At 39.3% G+C, this 20,422-nt stretch overlaps 1 protein-coding gene across 1 annotated transcript; it reads left to right on the top strand.

Annotated features, from left to right (window-relative positions):
• The first annotated feature begins 6,509 nt into the window (after positions 1-6,509).
• LOC110047463 (uncharacterized) lies at positions 6,510-17,351 on the top strand. The gene is made up of 6 exons (XM_020753213.2): positions 6,510-7,057; positions 8,152-8,495; positions 11,263-11,344; positions 11,994-12,219; positions 14,826-14,983; positions 15,850-17,351. Exons 1-6 carry the CDS (start codon positions 6,640-6,642, stop codon positions 16,071-16,073), a joined length of 1,452 nt encoding a protein of 483 aa, XP_020608872.2. The 5' UTR covers positions 6,510-6,639; the 3' UTR covers positions 16,074-17,351.
• Positions 17,352-20,422: the final 3,071 nt, after the last annotated feature.

Raw genomic sequence — 20,422 nt, 5'->3', positions numbered from 1 at the left:
AAAAAATATTACGAAATGGAAGCAGCTAATTGGTGAAAAACGAGAGCTTGAGTTATCAAAGTATCTAAAGAAAGCATGTTCATGTGGAAATAAAAGATAACAATGTTAATATTTATGACTTCCCACTTAATAATTATTTTGTTAGTATTGTGCTGAGAGGAAAATGTCTTCAATTTAGTTTTTCAGTAGCTTTTGTTTCAGTTCTTTGAAAGCTTCTTGTGGCAAGCTTTAGTGGATCGGAAGAATAGTGGCAAACTTCAAAGAAAGGCCTTTCTTCTCATTTCAATGGCCGACCGCCTGCAAGAACGTGTAAATGCGTGGTTAGCCCTCTCAAAACCTTTCCAACAAAAGACTACCTTAATTAAATGAAACGCTATATCAACACAAAGAAAAGTCAATTCAATATTCAGTGTCGATTCAGTAATGCTTTACTTCGACGCGATAATGACTTTTTCTTATTGTTTACGTTGAATTAAATGCACACGTTCCTGTTCCAGACTAACATTAACCAAAAGTTAAAATCGAGTAAACAAGCCATATAGACATAAGGGATATTTTAGGAAACGTTCTTTCTATCAGGCCGTGTATATAACGTCATAGTTTACTTTGCTTAGTGGTTACAACAGTGCTTCAAATGCTAATGCGACTCCCAGCTGGAGCTGAAAGTGGGAATTGAAATTGAGCGGCTCTTATCGCGGTGCGGTCTATAGCTTTACGCACGAAACTAAATTGTGTGTAGGGAAAGCGTTTGGTACGGAATGCTTTTGACACATGCGGCTAAGAGGGAAAATCACTCAGTCGCTGTTTAGTAGGCGGATTTTCTTTGATTTGTTGCAATATTTTGGTGTTTTAGTAAATCGTCTGGTTTCAACAGAGACTGCTCCCATTTTTCAGTCTCTTTGTGAAAATCTCCAGATTTCAAGTTCTCACAGGTTGATAGGTCTGAAAGCAAATCTGTTTGCATTTGAATAGAAGAGGAGAAGAATGATCAAGGATTTTTTTTAAACTGGTATTAAACGTAAGTTATCTTCAGGATATCCAATGGCCATGAGCGCATTAAGCTGAAGATACTAGCCACTCCGTTTTCTGTAATCCATAGACAATGGATACACTTAATGAATGAATATCAGTCAGAGAAGATCTTCTGAAATAGGATGTCATAAAACCAAAAATCGATGGCAACATGTTTCAGTTTTCTGATGATATAGTTTCGTTACCAACATCATAAAACGATTTTTAACCTTGAATTTTACCATGTATTAAATTCTTATTAGTAAACTGTAGAGGGAACTAATCCTACTTGCGATCTCTCGATTTCGAACTAGAAATTCGAAGAAATGTCAAAACCCAGGGGCCCGTTTCTCAAAAGCCACGGAAACTTTTCGGGCCCGCGAAGCCATTTTTGGTTAACCGGTATTTAAAGACAGAGAGATGCATACGCCTCAGATTACACCAAAGCATCATAGGAAGTCCTTTCATCCCCCCTGCATACGCCTGAAACTTCTTGTATGAAGGGAACCTCTGTTTATTTTGAGAACATGTGCATAACACAGCTCTGAAGTCATAAGGTTTGAGATTTTGCTACGGCTTTTCGGGTGTGAAAACTTTTCGGGAAACTGGCCCCAGTCCTAATTGAGCGCTAATCGAGAGCGAGCCTTGACACTAGTCCCCAGTCTTCTCTTGCGAGAAAATTTTTAAGCCGAGGAGGATGATGGGATAATCTTCATTCGTGCATGACCTTGAGTGAATGGTCTGCTTGCACTTGTAAAACTGACTTTGATTAATTTGAAATAAACCTTTCCAACAACGCTCCATCGACCTGAAAATGACTTCAAGATGTTTCATCATATTTCAAACTAATTGGTTATCCGAAACTCATACCTTCGCTAAAGTTAAATGTCAAATATATCAAAAGCCTTGTATGGGCTCCCCGTGTCTATAGCCTCGTGTTCGGTTGCCCGGGGTAACCAATGAAATGTACTATGGACTCATGCAGCCTAGCCACCGTAATAGGGACCTTACGCAAAACATGACGGCAACGGCAACGAGAACGTCACCAAACAACAGATTTAACTAGCAAAACAATGGCTGCGCACCTGCATTATAATTCTTGGTATATTTCTTTGCCGTCCTCTGCAAAACAACGACGTAAAATGACAAAATTCTGCGTTGTCTGGAGAACGTGAACCACAAAGACTAATTTTTCGTATCTCTATTTGGAATTGAACGCATTCGTAGCATATTCAGCAGGAGCAAACACATTTTTTACTTGGCGTCGTCCTTGCCGTCACCGTCGTATATGCGTAAGGTCGCAAAATCTTTTTTCGGGCGAGAACGAACCGCGAGCAAGATCCTAGGGACAGGTCTGTCGTTGTCTTGTGATGTCAACCGACGAAATGAGACGTTTGGTGTTAGCTGAAAGAGCAAACTGATCTGGCTGCTAGACACAGTGGCATCTCATTTCCAATTTAGTATAGTATAATTTAGTATAGTCTTCGATTGAACTATTTGTTGCGTTTCATCTGTGTTTGGTATAATTGATACGACCCAACACATTTAATTAATTTTCGACAAATATAAAATGTTTCTTTTTAACGTTATACTGCAATCTGATTGGTTCTTAACGCGGTCCGATTGGAAAAGGGTGGTGATGAGAGAGAGGAATAATAAATAAGTTATTTACCGGCTTAGGGTCGGTCCGTATAGTGAAAAACTGTGACCTCGGATCGATTTGAAATAGCTGCCCTCAGCCTGCGGCGTGGGGCAGTCTAGTCAAGGCCTCGGTCTCAGCTTTCCACTTAACGGACCTCCCAGCCGGCAAATAACATATATGTACTCTAATGACCGTTAAAAAATCTATTTTGTGAATTCATGTAATTTATGGCTTTAAAATTAAGCAAGGCTGATGATGCGTAGAAAACTTAGCGCGGCAACTACATGATAGAGTCCAACTGAAAGCTTGTGGACAGGAGACAGCTGTTTCGACCTGTCCGCTACTGACAAGACCATGTGATGTGCTCCTGACAAGACCAATGCATTTCGAAACAGCTGTCCATGGTTGCATCTTCGCTTTCAGTTTGGACTCTATCATGTCGTTGTCGCGTTAAGTCTTCTACTTAGTATCAACCTTGCTAAATTGTTGTTCTATTTCAATATTTGGCTGATTATATCTTTTACAGATCCTTCGTCTACCGACCGGACACATTTGCATATAAATTATGCTCGGTAACTCTTTCGTCAAATAGTTATTTGTTCCATATCTCTTTTATAATTTCGTATTAAGTATTCATGTGAAGTTTATATAAGAGCTTTTTTTCAAGAAATGGAACGGTTGTTTTAGTGTTAATGGAAAACGTTTTCAGGTAAATAATTTCGAAACCTTAAATTAAATTCTCGAAATTTAATTTTTCTATGATTGTCCTGGATCAGTTTGAAAACAAGTTTCTTTTTTTGCCAAAACATTTTGCGATTAATAAATAAGCAATTTCACCCTTCTTCATTTCAAAACACTAACTCCAAACTAACCAAAATTCCCTTCAACACAAATTTATCGGTCATGTCGACATGATACCCGAATCTGCGGAAAATAACTTTGAATTAAACGGGAAAAATGATTATTTTCAGCGATTACTTCACTTAAAATCGTGAAGTGCGCAGAAGGCATGCTGAAAACGTGACAGATGATCATATGAAAAGAGAATTTTGCTGTATCTGTTCTTGAAAGTTAAGTCCATATTTTGATATTTTCTGCGGTTTCCTATCTGTGATGTTCCATAATTTTTAGTAAAGTGGATTATTTTAGTTAAATTCGTTGTACCTCTTCTCGAAAGAGCTAGAAAGTTTTATCCACATTATAATATTTTCTGGCCTTTGACGTCGTATCTGCAATGTTCCACAATTTTTAGTGCAATAGATTTTTTTTAGTAAAATTTATAATACTTCTTCTCGAAATTTTGGTCCACATCTTAATAAAATTCTCTGGCGTTTCATATCTGTAATTTTCCATATTCCATTATTGCAGGAAAAGTGGTTTTATGACAAATTCAGAAACTAGATACCGCGCGGAAATAAAATCGTTCTGTACTTACCTTATCTTTGAAGGGTTGTAAATCGCTGCTGACGTTGATCGACTTGGTTTTGTTAACGTCCGGTTAGTGTGATACCGAGTCATACCGCATCGGCCCACAATAGAGTGCTATTAGTATTGCGCATGCGTAACTTAGCCAGCTGCTTCTGTCGTTGCCACTGAAGATCACGTACATGACGTTGGCCTTAACGCATCCGTGTCGTATTTTTTTTAAAGTCTTGATTGGACTGCACTTTACAAGGTGATATCAACCGGTCATCGCGAGACTATGGTCGATGTTATTGGTTGTTAATCGACTTTCCGCACTAAATTATTCAATTTATTTGCTTTTAATTTGCATGGTTGAATAATGTTAGCAATTTATGACGAGAAACTGTCTTCTGTTTGAACAGCACAAGGACGGGAAACTTTTTCGTCGGTTTGTTCTGAAATAACAAAACAGTATAACTGCGAAAGCCGAAGTGAAAGAGCATAAGGAGAGTTTGTTTTCTTTTGTAAGTCAGAAACAAATAAATTTGAGGGTGCGAAACCAAACACAAATATAGTTTAACCCACTGTTCAATTTGACATTTTTTGAATCTGCGCTTGTACTCGATTGTACTATGCTCGGGGCATTTTATAAATAACTGTATTATCAGTTATGCGGTGTCAAAAAGTATCTAACCATTTACCTTTTCAAGACACAAGCGCGCAATCCTTCTTTGTCCTGTGTTCAAGTCCTATTTATTTGTTTTCAAGTAGCTATTTATAATGCAACCTTAACAGCTTCGACGAACTTTTTAATTGCGTTTCAAAGTCTTCATAACTTTAACCTTTTGTTTTCCCCGATGATAATTTTCGTCTCAGTTTCAACATCTTTTGTATTTTTGTCTTTTCCAGCCTCAATAATGGTGAGTAAGTGACATTCTCTTGAACTAACTCGCCTATAACCCGGCAACCCATTGCTGGACACAACAGAAGGACCTCGGCCAGAGCTAGAACCCAGCCCACTCGGTCCAGCGCACTAAGTACCAACCATCCAAAGGCCACCACACTCCCCATTATTCCGACCAGTCTACATACTTTTATTAGTTATGCAATAAACAGACAATGTTTACCGATAAAGCGTATTTACATCGATCTCCAGGTTTTCTCAGTTACCCACATTTCATCTCTGCTCCGAGTTAAGGTGAAGAAATCAACTTTTCTCTTCCATAACGTTCGATTACACGGCAGCGTATTTTTGATCGACTTAGGAGGCCTTGTGCAGTAGACTGTCTGTTCTTGATCTCTGCAGAACTCCTTATATATAGTATTCACATTGAAAGGTCATCAAAGGAAAAACAAGAAATAATAAATGAATGAATGAATAATAGTGATAGTATAGTTTCATTGCGCCATACTGCCCAAAATGAGGTATTGTTGGTTAAACAAAGGAACATTTATCATTTACTGATTTTTATATTCATCTACTACTTTTTCGCACCTATATCCCATACAAAGTAGGGCTCTTTCGAGTCCGGTCTTCGTTCCTCTTTCTCCCTGTGGAACTACCCTCCTCTAAGTGGCTATAAATCAAAACCCTACCCTGTGTAGGACAGCACCCTCTATTTTAAGACCTGATTTAGGACGAGAGCTGAAGGTCAGGAATACCTGTGCGACACAATGACATCTTTCAGTCGCCGTCACGATATACAGTGCAAAGAAACTAGACCGACTGACATATTCTGTCAATATGCACTTGTTATGTTGCTGATAAATAAGAGGAAAAATAATTTAAACTTTTACGATTCCGACAACAATAGTACTACTCTCGTCCTGGAAATGATCTGACCTTGTAAGGAACGGTTGAAGTTTCTGATCTCGGACTGATAGTGTAAGCACAACGTGACTATAATCTGTTTAGGACAGGTACCAACCCTGTTTAGGACAGAGGCAAGTTAAATTGTAAACACCGGCGCCAAAAAACCATACCTTATCCAGCGGCACGTCCCCATATGGGCCAAATAAGGGAGAACCCCTGGCACGTAATTTCACTACTGTGTGTACACGGACGCTTATTTCACGAGGCTGGGTAACCTGTGGTTGTTGCTTTTTTTTTTTCTCCTCTGTCCCACGCTTGCCTCCAGGGCTTGCTCGGACGCCCCCTTCGTTCGTGATTCTTTTGAGATCTTTTGGGAAAGGGGCTTTGAGAACATTCTGAATAGACTGGGGACAACGCACAAAACCACTTGGTCCACTTGGGAGTTAGAGAGGATAAGAGAGGCCGATTTCAGCTGGTCTGGCATTGTTCGCTTGTGTTCCCCTAACAGACCAAAACATAGTGGATTTTCTTATTCAGTAATCCTGACATAATCAACCATTAGCGTTTGAATGGTCGATTAGAGTCATTGTGGACTTATGATTATTCATGTCTCTATAGCGACGTGACAACCAATTAGAACTTTTGGAATGATTACAGTGAGTGTGACTTGACATTGGATCGGCGGACTATAAACTTCACTTGGAGGGAACGCGCTCAAGGGCTTGTGAAATCGGTTCGAAAACTCTAAAAGCCCCTATTTTACCAGGGAATGGAAAAAATGCCTACGTTTGCACCAAGCGGAGGGCAGCCACTTCTCGTGCGGGGAACAGTTCAGGAGAACTTCGAGGACAAGATGCCGCTAACAAGTCGATATGCATGGCCTCGTAGGTCAGAGTCGTCGCTAAGTACGAGCAGTTTTCCAAACAGAAACAGCAAGAATCCGTTTTTTGCAAGGCATAATCCTCATCCACAGAGAGTTAGGCATCTGAAAGGACTCTTAGATATTCCAGTTTGTACTGTGATTGATTCGGGCGTCGAGGAGAACGTGGGAAGGTACATGGTTTGCACCCCGACCATCGACCAACTGCGACAGAGGCCTCTGAGATCGAGCCACGGATTGCGGCTACCGATCAATGCTGATACAGTTGTCTTCGCCAAAGAAAAAGCTGTGCCATCTATCGGATTAGGTAAGAATTCCACCTTTTTTGTTATCACCGAACGGTAATGAAGTTCTAATTGTACTTAGCAACGATGAATTGTTTTGAGTGAAGGGGAAATCGACACCGCATCAGTTAATAAGCTTTTATCTTCCTTGAATGCCCGTGTAAAATGTGCGTAAAGAAATTGGTATAAAATGTCTGGCGTCTGGAGGAAGCTTCCGTTAACGTTAGAGAGGCAAACAGAATAAGTGTCTTTATTGCTTTTTCAAAGCTATTTCTTTACTCTGCAAATTTGCGTCACCATTGAAAATTGATGAGCACGGTTGTCAGATTGATAGAATTATAATGTTGAATTCTTCAAATTTCTTGGATAGACAGTTTTAATGAAAACTCCCTGTCTGAAATATAGATTTTGTGGCAAACACTACTTATCTTTTTTAGCCTTTTCGTGCTTTTCTTTGTTTGCATTCCTCTTCTGAATACACTAGGTTTTAATAATGCAAGAATACATTAATTTTATCATTGTTAAGAAGCAAACCCGGCCTCAGTTTGGGTCAATGTTTTCTGTCAAACATTGATGTAGAAAAGCAAAGAGAACACAACTTTTTGTCCTCTGTGCTAGATGTCTTTTCATCTGGGGACACTTATTTATTACGCTTATTATGTTTCGTGAACACCACGGGTTATTAGAACAATAGAAAGTAAAAATGCAGTTTAGATACCCACTGAGGTAAGAAAATAAACATTGTTTAAAATTGCTTTCGGAAATGACAAAGAACTTATAAACACAATAATTATTTGAAAACTTGTGAATGCATTAACCTTGAAAGTTGTAAATTATGCAATAAACTCAAAAGAAAATAGTTTTATGAATGTCTGTTGAATTGCATTTATTTGCATAGTAAAAAAAAAAAAACCTGATTACTATCAAGCCATCCAGCTCCCAGATGACTTATTGATAGCTTAGTTGGTAGAGCACTGCACCGGTATTGCAGAGGTCATGGGTTTGAATCCCTTTCAGGCCTGAATTTTGTTTTTCAGGCTTTTAATTCACAACTGCTTAAGATGTGTGCACAACTGCGATGAACAATCATGTCTTCGTAATTTACTTTATTTTGCAGTTCCAATAACCCAAACCTGGCGAGAGGAACTAAAGAGATTTACCGAAGCTGCTGGCTTCAAGAGCAAGAACCCTTACACAAACACTACAAGTTACCAGGTACCACCATCAAGACAAGGATCAAGACAAGGAGAGAGACCACCACCATCCAGGGGCCGTGAGTTTCCTCCTCCATCAAGGAATGGGGAGAAGCCACCTTCAAGGAATGGAGAAATGCCTCCATCACGGAATGGTGAGAAGCCACCGTCAAGGCAGGGAGAGTCTAGACTGGGAGATAGACCCTCACTCTCACGACAAGGCCTTCCCATGCAGCACATTGCTCCAGAATCTGATAATGATCTTGCTGTAAGTGATGTTTTAAAATTAAAATTAAAAATTAAAAATTAAAAATTTAAATCTTATTTAAATTTGAATTTCATTTTAAATTTTATTTTTATCATGAGATTTTATCAAAGAACCATAAAATGTGAGGTACATTAATCCATGTAAGATGTATGTCTTACCAGAAAGGTACTTTTGGGGGGTGTTGTCATCTTTGTTCAAATTCTCTGACATAACTTGACACATCTCCAGAGGTTTAACAGACTGTTTATTAAATTTGATTTCACAAGACCCACTCGTCAAGATTGCTCCTTGACTCACTCCAATGCGATTCGGTACGATACAAATTAAACATAGGCATTATTAATATGATGCTAAAGGGAAATCTGGTGATACAAAGTCTTTCATCAACACTTACGCATTTGTGGATCATCCTCCTCAGTAATTTACACTTCTTTTGTAATCTTCTCAATATTGTAACAACCTCCATTGATACAACACCGTTCCACTTCAATCTATCAAATTTCAAAATGTTCTTTCAGTTTCCCGCTAGGCTGCCCACAAAGAAGTATGGGTATCTGGCAAGATCCAGTTCCCTAGACTACGGCCCAAGCCTCAGCAAATAACTCTAACTGGGGGCTTCAATGCTACTTAAGTGATTTATCAGTGGCCACAATTTTTTGGTGTTTAACTCCTGGGTAGTCAGTACTCTTGAGGGTCCACAATAGGGTTCTCAGATCCTGCTTTCTCTCCCATTTTTTTCTGTTAATCCCGCCATCCTGCCCTTTTTTACCTGGAAATCCTGATCCCGCCCCCTTTTCAGACGTTTCTACATTCATTATTAATTTGTTAGACTAATAATTAACACAGAAATGTTCTAAAAATAGCACATAAAAGATTATGAAAGGCTTACCTTTATGCAATGGGTAGCCAGTAAAATTTAACACAAATGATTGTAATGTTTCTTTCTGTCATGTTTTACTTCAATTTTACTGTTTCGTTGTCGTTTGTCCACATCTCAGTGAAAGAAAAAGATTGCTCACTTCAATATTTAAGATCTTAAAAAGTCAAATATAGACAAGGTTTAAAAAGTAAAGACACCTGACAGTCTCTTTCAGTGCTCTCAGCATCTTCACTTTCCTTGAAATCTGGTCACGGGATATTTTTTTCCGTAGGAAAACATTCCTGTTCGCACCCTTTCTGTAATATATGGCAACGTAATTTAAAATGATGCATACCTCGTTCGCTAAATCACTATCTTCACCATCTGGTGTGGCTGCACTGACCAAAACAAGCCAAACACTCTGAAAAAGGTCAAAAGACTAGCAAAACTGGCAATGATCGGGAGGCCAAAATTCCAGGGAGGTAGGGAGGGGGTACTCCAAGAAAACTTGGGTGGGGGTGTGTGGCCTGCTCCCCAAAACCATTACAACCTTTCCAAACATCTCGTAGTTAGTCAAAAATACTATGCTATGCGTTGTATTTTCAACTCTCTTCTTGTTCTTTGGAAATGTGGTTAAAACATGGTGTTTCATGTTTGATATGTTACTTGAAACCTGACATAGCTATATGTACAAAAGGTTTATTTGTGCCAGCTTGCAGTTTTTGCACTGGTCAGTTTATGAAGTTATGCAAGAATTAAAATCCTGTATCCTGCTCTGTTTCCCTTGCGAATCTTCCCATCCCACAAAAACACAAATTCCTGCTCCTGTTTGTAGTTGAAATTCCTGCTTCCCGCTCATGTTTTCAGCTCGCATCCCAAATATCACCGTGAAAAAACGCCAAACCTATTGTGGACCCTCTACACTTGCGGGGTCATTATTTACAGAAGTTTACAATACCCAGGATAATCAATTTTCCTCCGTTTTGTATTAATCAATTTTCCTCCTCACATTATTACTACTTATTAACCGAGAGTGAGGTCATTGCTGGAAAATTTCAAACCGAGACCTTGCCATATTGACCGAGCGATAGTGAGGTCAATACAGCAAGGCAGAAGTTTGAGATTTTCCTGTAAAGTCCGAACATTTGAGGTTAACAAGTTGTTTATTATACGGCTTTTTGCTTTGGTTTTGCAGACCCATAATCCAGGCCTGTGGGCATTACGGGAGAATAATGCCCCAGAATTGACCAATCAGAGTTCATATTACAATGTATATTGGCTAAAAACACAAGCCATATAATAAAATTCCTGTAATGTTTTGTTGGCTACATGTAGATCAGTAGATTTTTTGATATTTTCTGCATCAATATTGGCCAACGTTATCTACATTTTCCTGGGGGGAATTGCGATCAAAATCGAAAAACCTTTGCTGCTACGAGACCATGCTTGAAAGATGACAAGCAACCCCTGTAGCTGTGCAACTGCACTCAACACATTATCAACATCTCACAGTGAGAATGGAGATCGAGACTTCAAGGTGTAATAATTCTGAAAAGTCCACCCACGTGTACCATGCCAAAATTTGTACACTCTCTTAAACAACAACAATAGCTGCTGTAACCTTTGCAATTCTTAGAGACTACCTCTTACATACCCATTGTTTTATTGTTCAATTTATACATGGTACATATTTTAATTGTATATACATTTTTATTATTATTATTCCTTATTTGTAAATAATTTTAATTTTTTTTTGTTGTGTCCCCAATTAGTTGTGAAAACTAAATACATTGACACATCAATAAAGCTTTTACTTACTTACTTTACTTAAAACATCTAACCAGTATGGTTGAGATCCTTAAATTGTTCATGATGTGTTTCATAGTTGTTGCTTACTTCTATGTTTAGATGCTTGACATGTTGATGGGCATCCTTCAAACAGATCATCCTGATGGCATTAAATCATGGCTGGTTTATGCTCCTGAAAGAGGTAAGAAAATGTTTAGAAAATGTTGAGAAAAAGATGTCCGTTATTAAGCATAATTATCTCAAGTTTGTGAGGCACAAAGTGACAAGGCTGGTGGCTAGCTAGCTAGGAGTCTTTGTATGCTCCCTCATGGATGGGATGCTAGTCAAATTGTTTGCCTGCAATATACCGGCATCCATTTGGAGAGAAACACTGTAAGATTCAAGTGTCTTGCCCAAGAACACAACACAATGACTCTGGCCAGGGCACAAACCCAAACAGCTTGCGCTGGAGCAAATAATGCTCACCATAAATCTTTTAGGCCACCATGCGTTCCGTAAGCAGTGTCATGAATTGTTGCTATGACGTTTAAACAACAGAATAGTTACCATGTGACAAAAGGCCTCCTAGTTTACCTGCTTACATGTTTCCTAAACTTTTTCCAAAGAAGTTACAAGTAAAGAAGTTCGTCTAACAGGGTAATACATAACAAAGCACTAATGAGATTGCATTACATGTTTCCCTGAAATTTTGTATTGTAAGTCTTGTTATTGGTAGTTTGAGATTTCAGAGAACTTAGACCAAATTTGTAATAAAAGTTCTTATGTCATGTACATGTCACCTGATAGGGTACTGACAACACCTCCTTTTCATAATATTTGTGATCTTGCAGAAAAGGAACTTGTCCTGGACATGATCCGAGCAGTGTGCACATCTGATCGTGAATTTAGGGAAGGTTACAATGAAGCAATGAAGTCCCCCATGTATGACGATCAACTGCTACAACAGGAATCAAGTCTTGACTTGGATGAGATTCAAAAGTACAATGATGCAAAGAGGAAGGAAAGAGAGGAAATGGAGAGGAAGAAACAGGAAGAAGAAGATGCAGAAAAACCAAGGTAACATTAGAGGTTAAAGTATTTTTCTTCTTGCCAAGTTCTCATGGTGTTGGGTAGCCTGTCCCAGGTGTTCAGGCAGGGAGGTGTCAGTCGGTTAGAGCAGAAACGAGTGGATGAAAAGGCAAGGGGTTTGGAGCTACCTGCTGTTATCCCACGTGTTCTTCCCAGATCCCCAATCTTTTCATACTTGTCTTGTTCCCCTTTGTTCACCCTCACAAACTGAGAGCCTGGAACAGTCTAGATGTAGGGAAAATAGACTCAAAAGTTTTGGTAAAGTACACCAGGACCCATTTACATGTATACACCCGCGTGGTAAGAAGCACCATGAGAGTTTTCTTGCCCATTAGACCCATGCATATTGAACCATTAGGCCATTGTGCATCTCCACACTGAAACACAATTTATTTGGAGTTGTGCACTAAGCATCCACAGTCTGTTTACACATTAACTTTCATTTATCTTTCTCCCCGTCTATCTGTCTGTCTGTCTGTTATTTTTCTGACACTTTTCTCTTACAGACTTCTAGGTCCTGAACATGCCTCATTTCTGTCTCACTTGACTGCTCAAGGCTCCTCTTTGGCCGTGCTGGGTTTCTCTCTGTCAACAACAGGTTTTTCTCTTCATCTTCTTTGTTAATCTTCTTCCCATGCTTGTTGATTCTGTTGGGTTCCATCTCAACCTTGCACTCTGGAAACAGTTGCTCTCCAAATAGCCTGCAGAAACCTTGTGTAGTCACGCAAATGTAAAGGGACTACAGTTGTATAGCTGCACAATTCCTGCTATAATAAATGAAAAGTGTGTTACTGCACAATTCTGTTCTTCATTCATGCAGTGTATCACATCTGTGGCAAGAGGAATGGGCCCTTGTGTGGAGGAGGCGGGGGGTGGGGGGGGGGGGAGGCACTCCTTGAAGTTTTGACTTCCCTTTTAATATGCTATTCTCTGAACCATATTTCAAACCTGAGTAGGGAATCAGAATCCTGATGCTAATTGCAATACATTTGTCATTATCGATGGGGGATGGGGATGGTAGTTTCTTCTGAAAAGCGCACCCAGTTGTCGGACAGAATTCACAAGAAATACACCACTACAATCCAAAATGATCAAAGACTACGTGTTATCGTAGGCCAACAAAGCTCAAAGCCATACCTGTTGATGCTGCATATAATCTGGCTCTCTCTCCAGATTATATCAGGACCCATCAGGGATTGTCCTTTCACCGAAGGTTCTGAAAACCCGGGTGAAAAACACTTTTTTATCTCGCTTTCTCAATTCTGTTGGCTGCAGTATTCCTCCCCGCACTTAGCAACCAATATGCATGCCCAGCTGAAAATTTGGAGTATTTGGTTTAACGCTTTCGGTAAATTCTCGTGAAAACGCCCGAAGATTTTCTGGTTAGTTTTAACCATTTAGGACATTGCGCGAGCACTTACGAACACACCGAAAGGACCAAAAGGTTTAGACTGCATTGCGAGCTGGGAGCGAGTTGAAATGGTGCGCGAAAGCGAGAACACGCGCGAGGTGCAGATTCCATCTCGCCGCGCGTATTTCTACTCGCTAATAATAAGAGCAGAATTGCATTACGCGAGTCTCAGCTTGCGCTAGATTTCATGCGCATGCTTAAAAACTGTTTAACCAACATCTTCTGTCCTTGTTCACAATCCATGTAAATCTTCTCCAATCTTTGCTATCATCCTTGTTTCTCTTTGGTCTCTGTATATCTTGAACTGTTGTTCTGAGGTCTCCATGCAGTTGAAGGTGATTAATCTATGCTCCGAAAAATTAAAATATGTGTTGGTATGGCTCCTTGAAAGAACGAAACTGCATTGGAAAATCTCGTCTAAAGTTTTAAAGTTTTGTTTTACTTTCGACCAATCATTTGAAGCGCAATCGGCTCTACGGAAAATCACTTTTTCAACTGTTTTCGGTTTAAACAGTTGAGAACTGCTAGGCTACATGTATGTCCTAGTTGGATTACGTTACTTGCAAAAAATTTTGGACGTTTAATTTTCGGACACTTTTCATCTCATTTCGGACAAATGTTGGACAACAATTTCGGACATTTTGCTGAAACATAGCTTAAGTTATTTTACGCCTACAGAATACAAATTTTACTGACACAACATCTATGAAAATGATAGTTTCACTGCACCCTTAAGGTTTCACGAATACATCGACGAGAAAATGGCATAAAATTCTATCAAGTTCGAGTTCAGGCCGTTACACATGTCAAACAGTGCCTCAACTAGAGTTCGCTCCATAAAGCCCGGTATAAAGGAAACTAACAGCTTTGGAGCTACTTACAAATTTTACACTGTACTGTAAAGTAATTATTTCGGACGTCTAAAATTTCGGGCAGTTTTAGTTTCGACACTGTTTTTGTCCGAAATTAAAATCGTTTCAAGAAATTTTTTTAAAGTAACGTACACGTTTTCGCGTGGTTGTTTACATGAGTTGAGTTGAAAAGGTTAATCAACCAATCCAACCAAAAACAACAAAACTCGAAACAACCACCTTAAACGGAAGATCCCAATAGCACACGGACTATGAAGACACGTGCTGGTTTACATAGTTTACTTACTGTGACTGCTGTTTCAATTTCCCAGAACACCCCGCACGGCAGGCTCCCAGGGCTACACGCAGTACCAATGGACCAGTCCCGGATGTAAGCCCAGTTCCCCGTTTATTGCCACAGAGAAGAGGAAAGAGGCGGTGATCGAGCAGAGCAAACCGAGGCCTGGTACGGCCGAAGCAGAAATTGAAGGTAAAACTTTTGCGGTGGAATGATCTATTCAGTTTTGCAGTATATCTGTTATTACAGTTGAGTCTGCGGTCAAATATTCTTTAGTTTTAAAAAGCCTACTAACGAGTCGAAAGCATAAGCATACGAGCTGGGGCGGGGCGGGCGGGGCTCTCAGTCCCTCAGTTACAGAAATTATGTAATTTTTCGGGCGAAAATTGGGAAAACTTCGGGGAAAAAATTGACAAAAGTTGAGACTGTTGATAGAGGTCATTGAGTATGCAAGCTTTCAATACGACTAGTTTTGGAATTATAGCAGTTTCATTAGATGTGACAATTGTGAACGTTTTTGTTCTTCATGCAGTTTGAGTTCGTTTTCATCCCGACTTCAAAACTCACGCATTCGGGCATTGCGTAATTTTTTCGGGCAAGAAGGTCACCGCCCCTTTAAGTCCGAAGGTGCTGTACGCCTATGGTCGAAAGGGCCAATACAAAGCAAATTGACCCTTTCGCCTGGTTTGTTTGTCAAACCGCTGACAACTTAACTATTTATATCACTCATATTTTCCATTTAGTTGTAAAGTTTAATTTCGCTCAGGTTTTCCCTACAGCCAATCATTCATTGAAATCTCTCTATCTAGTAAATGTGGAGTTCGGCCGCAGACTTCCGAAAGTAACTGAGGATGTTTGTAATCTTCTACACTTGAGATCGTTGTTTTTGGTTTTGATCACCCCAAGATAATATCAGCAACAACAACAACAACAACAATCTAAGGGACCTGTACGTGAGCAGATCGAGTTGATAGCAGCCACAATTGGACTCCACCTGTTAGTTATTATCTTACCATGAAAGAGTTGAAGGTGCGACTTACTTTAATTTGTATTTACAGAGATTCGAAGTCGACTCCAGTCTCGCTCCTCTCCTCGAGTATTCACTCATCAGAGAGCCTCAGTATCACGGCACTCCGCTCGTCCCCAGACCCAGCAAAGTGTGTACGTTCCACCCGCGGAATGCCTGGAACCCGCTGCCATTAGGCCGCCTAGTCACCAGTCTATCAAGTCACAACAGTCGGTGATTCGTAGCATCTTGTCATACAAGCCACAACAGAATTAGAAAGGAAAACGTTTCGCTGGAAATTTTTTCTAATAAAAATGCGATCAAATTTAAGATATAAACTTACCAGTTTGTAACTGTGCTACTGAGCACCTGTTAGATGCTCAAGAGTTAGAGATACGCGAGGAGAATTCAGGTTAACAGGTTTTAAAATGTAATATATAATTTATGAAGAATACTGACCTCTGTAGCTCTGAGCTTCTTTGCCTTTTTTGGTCTGGGCGAGATTTTGATAGCTTAAGTTAGGTATACCTGGAAATAGATTTGGTTACAGTCGATAGTCTATTTACAGAGCGGTTTTCATTTGGGTGTAGGAAAGTAATTGGTTTTCCATCAACTACTCTACACGATTGGCTTAAAAAATTGCGCCATTTTTTCATCCAGTCAGAAGTAGTGAGTCACTGGCACGCGTTTTTCCGCGCTTTGCGTCAGCCACAACTCAGAATTCTGGTATAACTTTCCAAGCTCTACACTTGAATTGGCCCGGACGGTTTTTTTGTATTGTTAACCCTGTTAATCTGGTGATATTTGCATCAATTTAAATTGCGCAGAACTCTAGGCCCTTCCTTTTCTTCCTTTTTGTCGGAGTTGTGAAACTGAGTAACTTGGAATTCGATCAGCTCATTCCCAGGGCCTTTCGACCACGTGCTCAGATAGCAACGTCAGAAGATCACTGGGAACGAGGTTGGGATGGAGGAGCGACCCTGAGAATGAACTTAGATTTGTTGTGTACGAATATTGTAAGTAGCTTTTGTAATGTGGCCATTTTGTGATGGAGTTTCACACAACGGTTAATTTTTCACAAGAGGCAAGTTTTAACTTATTTTTGAATTGTCTTTCATAAAAGTCAACTTTTGTTGAAAAGTTTTATTTCGTCATCACCTTCACCGCTAATTAGTAAATTCTTAACTTTCAAATGTCACTTATTACGCAATGAATAAATTTTAATGTTGTCGTATTTTGAACTGAAAAATCCAGGTGTCTGTGGTTTTCACAAGTCATTTGTAATCGATTTTTCTTTTTTATTCAGTTTTATTATATTAATCTCTGTAAAGCTTTGTTTTCCAATAGCTGCGAGATTCATGATGCACTAAAAAAGTAAATACGAATATACTAGGATGTTATTTTGTGTTATGTAATTTGAGGAGAGAGTTTTGAGATACATGTGTTGTTACTTTGTAACACGGTCGAGTTGAATCACAATTAAGTATTTTCTCTTATTTTCGAATTCATTTTGCACATACCACGAGTAATAAAGTAATAACTGTCTGGTTGTAATCTTGTGCTCAAACGTTTTGTCCAAGGAGGGGGTATCGAGAGGAAAGGTAGTTTTCTAACCCACAAAAGACCTCAACAAAATCTTTCTCTCCTGAAAGGCCACCACAAAATTTTAATGCTAAATTGTCGTCAGATTGCAAAATTTCAGACTTAACAGAGATCTTCCCATCTCATTTACAATCAAGAGTTCCGCCCCCCTGACTCGGTGAGTACAGAGCGGTACCGTTGTCCCGAAACTAGACCAAACTAAGAGATAATATCCAAGACAAACGTGACCGTTTAGATGATTTTGTGTGGGGTTGCGCGTTCATTTTTCAACTAACAAGTCTTGTTCTACATTTCTTCTATAAGAATATCGTTTTTTTTTGCCTAGGCTGAATTATATATCTTTCCTTATTCTGCCGATCTTAAGCTGCAAATATTCTTGTGACATTTATGCTTTGATGACTTTGATGGGGTTGAAGTAATGTAGGAGCCAGACTGCATGCACCAAGGCTTGACATAACTTCTTGCAGAAATGTTAATAGCACCGAACATACGGCTATATAGTGCTGTTTTTATTGTTTGTTTGGCTAGTTTTGCCGTTCAGAGAAAGGAAGAATTTTAGTTAAAAACATAATATTATTGTATTTACAAATTAGTGACCATTCAAAATTATATTCTTTCTAAAATATCAGCTTCGGGTGCATTCTTAAAATATTCTTAAAATTTCGCAAATGTCACCCTTGATATTCGTATAAAATATATTCTTATGAAAAAGAAAGGAGTGTGTGTTAGTGAGCCCGTAGGGCGAAGTCAATACAAAATCAAATGTTTTTCAATGTTTCTCTACTGCTACCGTTGTTTAAACCGTGCGTTGTGTCGAGCGCGGCCAGAGAGACTGAGCACTACAAACAGCCTGCTAAACAGGTCTCGTGGGATATTTGAACTCGTTCTCGCATAATTTGAACTATTTAATTACGTTAAGTACTTCCTAAAAATAACAGTTTGTTAATTCTAATTTGTTTGTGCGTGCGCTGTTGACAAAAATTGAACAGATGTACAGGAATTTTCCACGTTTTTAAATTTTGTGTGATCTTCTCTGTGATCATGAAGACAAGCAAGCATGTTTTATGTACTTTATAGACTTCTCCCACGTGCGTTAACCTTGGAAATCCGGTCCAATTAAATGGGTGCGTGTTAAAGCCCGGTCATAGGAATGGCCCGGAAATTAGAATGACCGGAAACGAGGGGCTTTCTGGAGTTTAATGAGGCTACAGTTGTTTGTTTTGATACATGTCATTGCTTATTAATTTACTCAAGGATAGCAGCACGTAAGAATATAAGTTGAGGTCAGGGGATCGCTCATTAAATGAGTTAAAGATCATTACAGCGGTGTATCACATGGTATGAAAGTCGCTGTTTCCCTCGAGTCCTCTCCCCTGTTGTAAAACATCCTAACTCCACCCATTGTGAGCAAGAATGCGTTACCACTTGCGGGTCTATACCACATATGATTTTTCAGGCAAGTGCACGCATTTAGATTAAAAGCACATGCTAAGCTATATCGTGTTATCTTAATTTATTCGTCAGTTACATGGGAGGGGTGGGTGGGCTGGTGCTTGAAGATTGAATTGACTGTTTGTCAGTACGTTACCGTAGCTTTTGAGTTCTAACTTCATATAAATTGGGAGTAGGAGGATATTTAAAAAAAAACCTCAGGAAATCCCCCAGGTGGGCTGCCTAAGAATACGTTTTAACACCTTCGCTAAGTAGTTTCCACTTTACATCGAAACAACAATTTATTTTAATTTAATTTAATTCAGTGAACCGCAGAAATAAATACAACTTCTAAGCTTCCAATTTGTACATACTGGTTAAAAATAGACTTGCTAAGTGTTATTTACATGATCATGCAGATATTTTGCAGACTGCAAGGAGGTAGGCAAGAAAGCTTAGGAAGTGATTTTCCACTGCTACTGAAGAGTCATACCCCTCCTGCTTGCCTGAATGGTACATGTTTAAACTGGAAAAGATGGCAATTGATTATGATAGATGCCAATTATGTAATGGGGACATAAACATATCATTTAACTATGCCAGCTGACAGCCACAGGTTGTTTCACAGGATGTTCGCGTTGTTTGGACTTGCCTCCACGTTTTTTCCTGTCACAGGCCGCCGGCAGCTGTTGGCTGGGCCCCAGGTTTTGTTTTCGCATTTTCCTGCATCGAACAGATTTTTTAGCGAAAAACAAAACACGAAAAAATACAATTTCGCTTAGGATAGATGAATTTTTCACTCGTTTGTCTCACGATGGAGTCACTTCGAGATGTAGATCGCGACGTTTCGAGTGCTATACTGCTAGTCTTCATCAGGTGATGAGGTCAATTGTTGCGTGTCGCTATTTGTAGCACCTTGGTTCGCTGCTATTGGTGCGTTGCCTGAATGGTACATGTTTAAGCTTGCGTACATCTACTTATGTGCGACTCAATGAAAGTAATGGAGCCTAGCTAAACCATCGTATCATTTGTAATAAAGTTTATGCTTGTTCTGGGGTGTAGCGTGCATTTTTCCACTCGAGAGCTCAAGGCGCGAGTTTGGGGCATGCCCTTCCCCCCTAGAGAAATTGATATTTTTAGTAGCTTGAAAATGGGATTTCTCACGTTTTTAGCCTGTGAACAGGCTCTCTAGTCGAGGACTGGTCGACGGAGAATAAGAGAAAGCGGTCAGACCCTTCCAACCGGAGCCTGTTTACAGGCTACTAGATTTTCTAGAGAACATTTTCATAAATCACAACATGGACAAAAGAGTTGAGTATTTATTAACTTATGTTATTTATATGTAAACATATCTTGTGAGTTAATTGATATTATGTTTAATCAAAGAAAGTTGGACTGTCAAACTCGCCAATTTATTTATCAAAGACGCTTTTCGTCAAAAAATAGTATATATAAATAACAATTTTTTTTTTCCAGGGTCGTGGAGGTACGAAAGTGCCTGCACGATTTAGTAACTGTAAGATTAAAAAACACACCCGACAGTGAACAGACTTATCCATAGTATTATTTTTTCCGACGGAAATAATTTTCGC

Source organism: Orbicella faveolata, unplaced genomic scaffold (assembly GCF_042242905.1).
Source record: "Orbicella faveolata isolate gen_17 unplaced genomic scaffold, um_ofav_v1 contig_46, whole genome shotgun sequence".
NCBI lineage: Eukaryota > Metazoa > Cnidaria > Anthozoa > Scleractinia > Merulinidae > Orbicella > Orbicella faveolata.
Note: the sequence above shows the minus strand (reverse complement) of the source record. Positions and strands in the feature narration are given on the sequence as shown.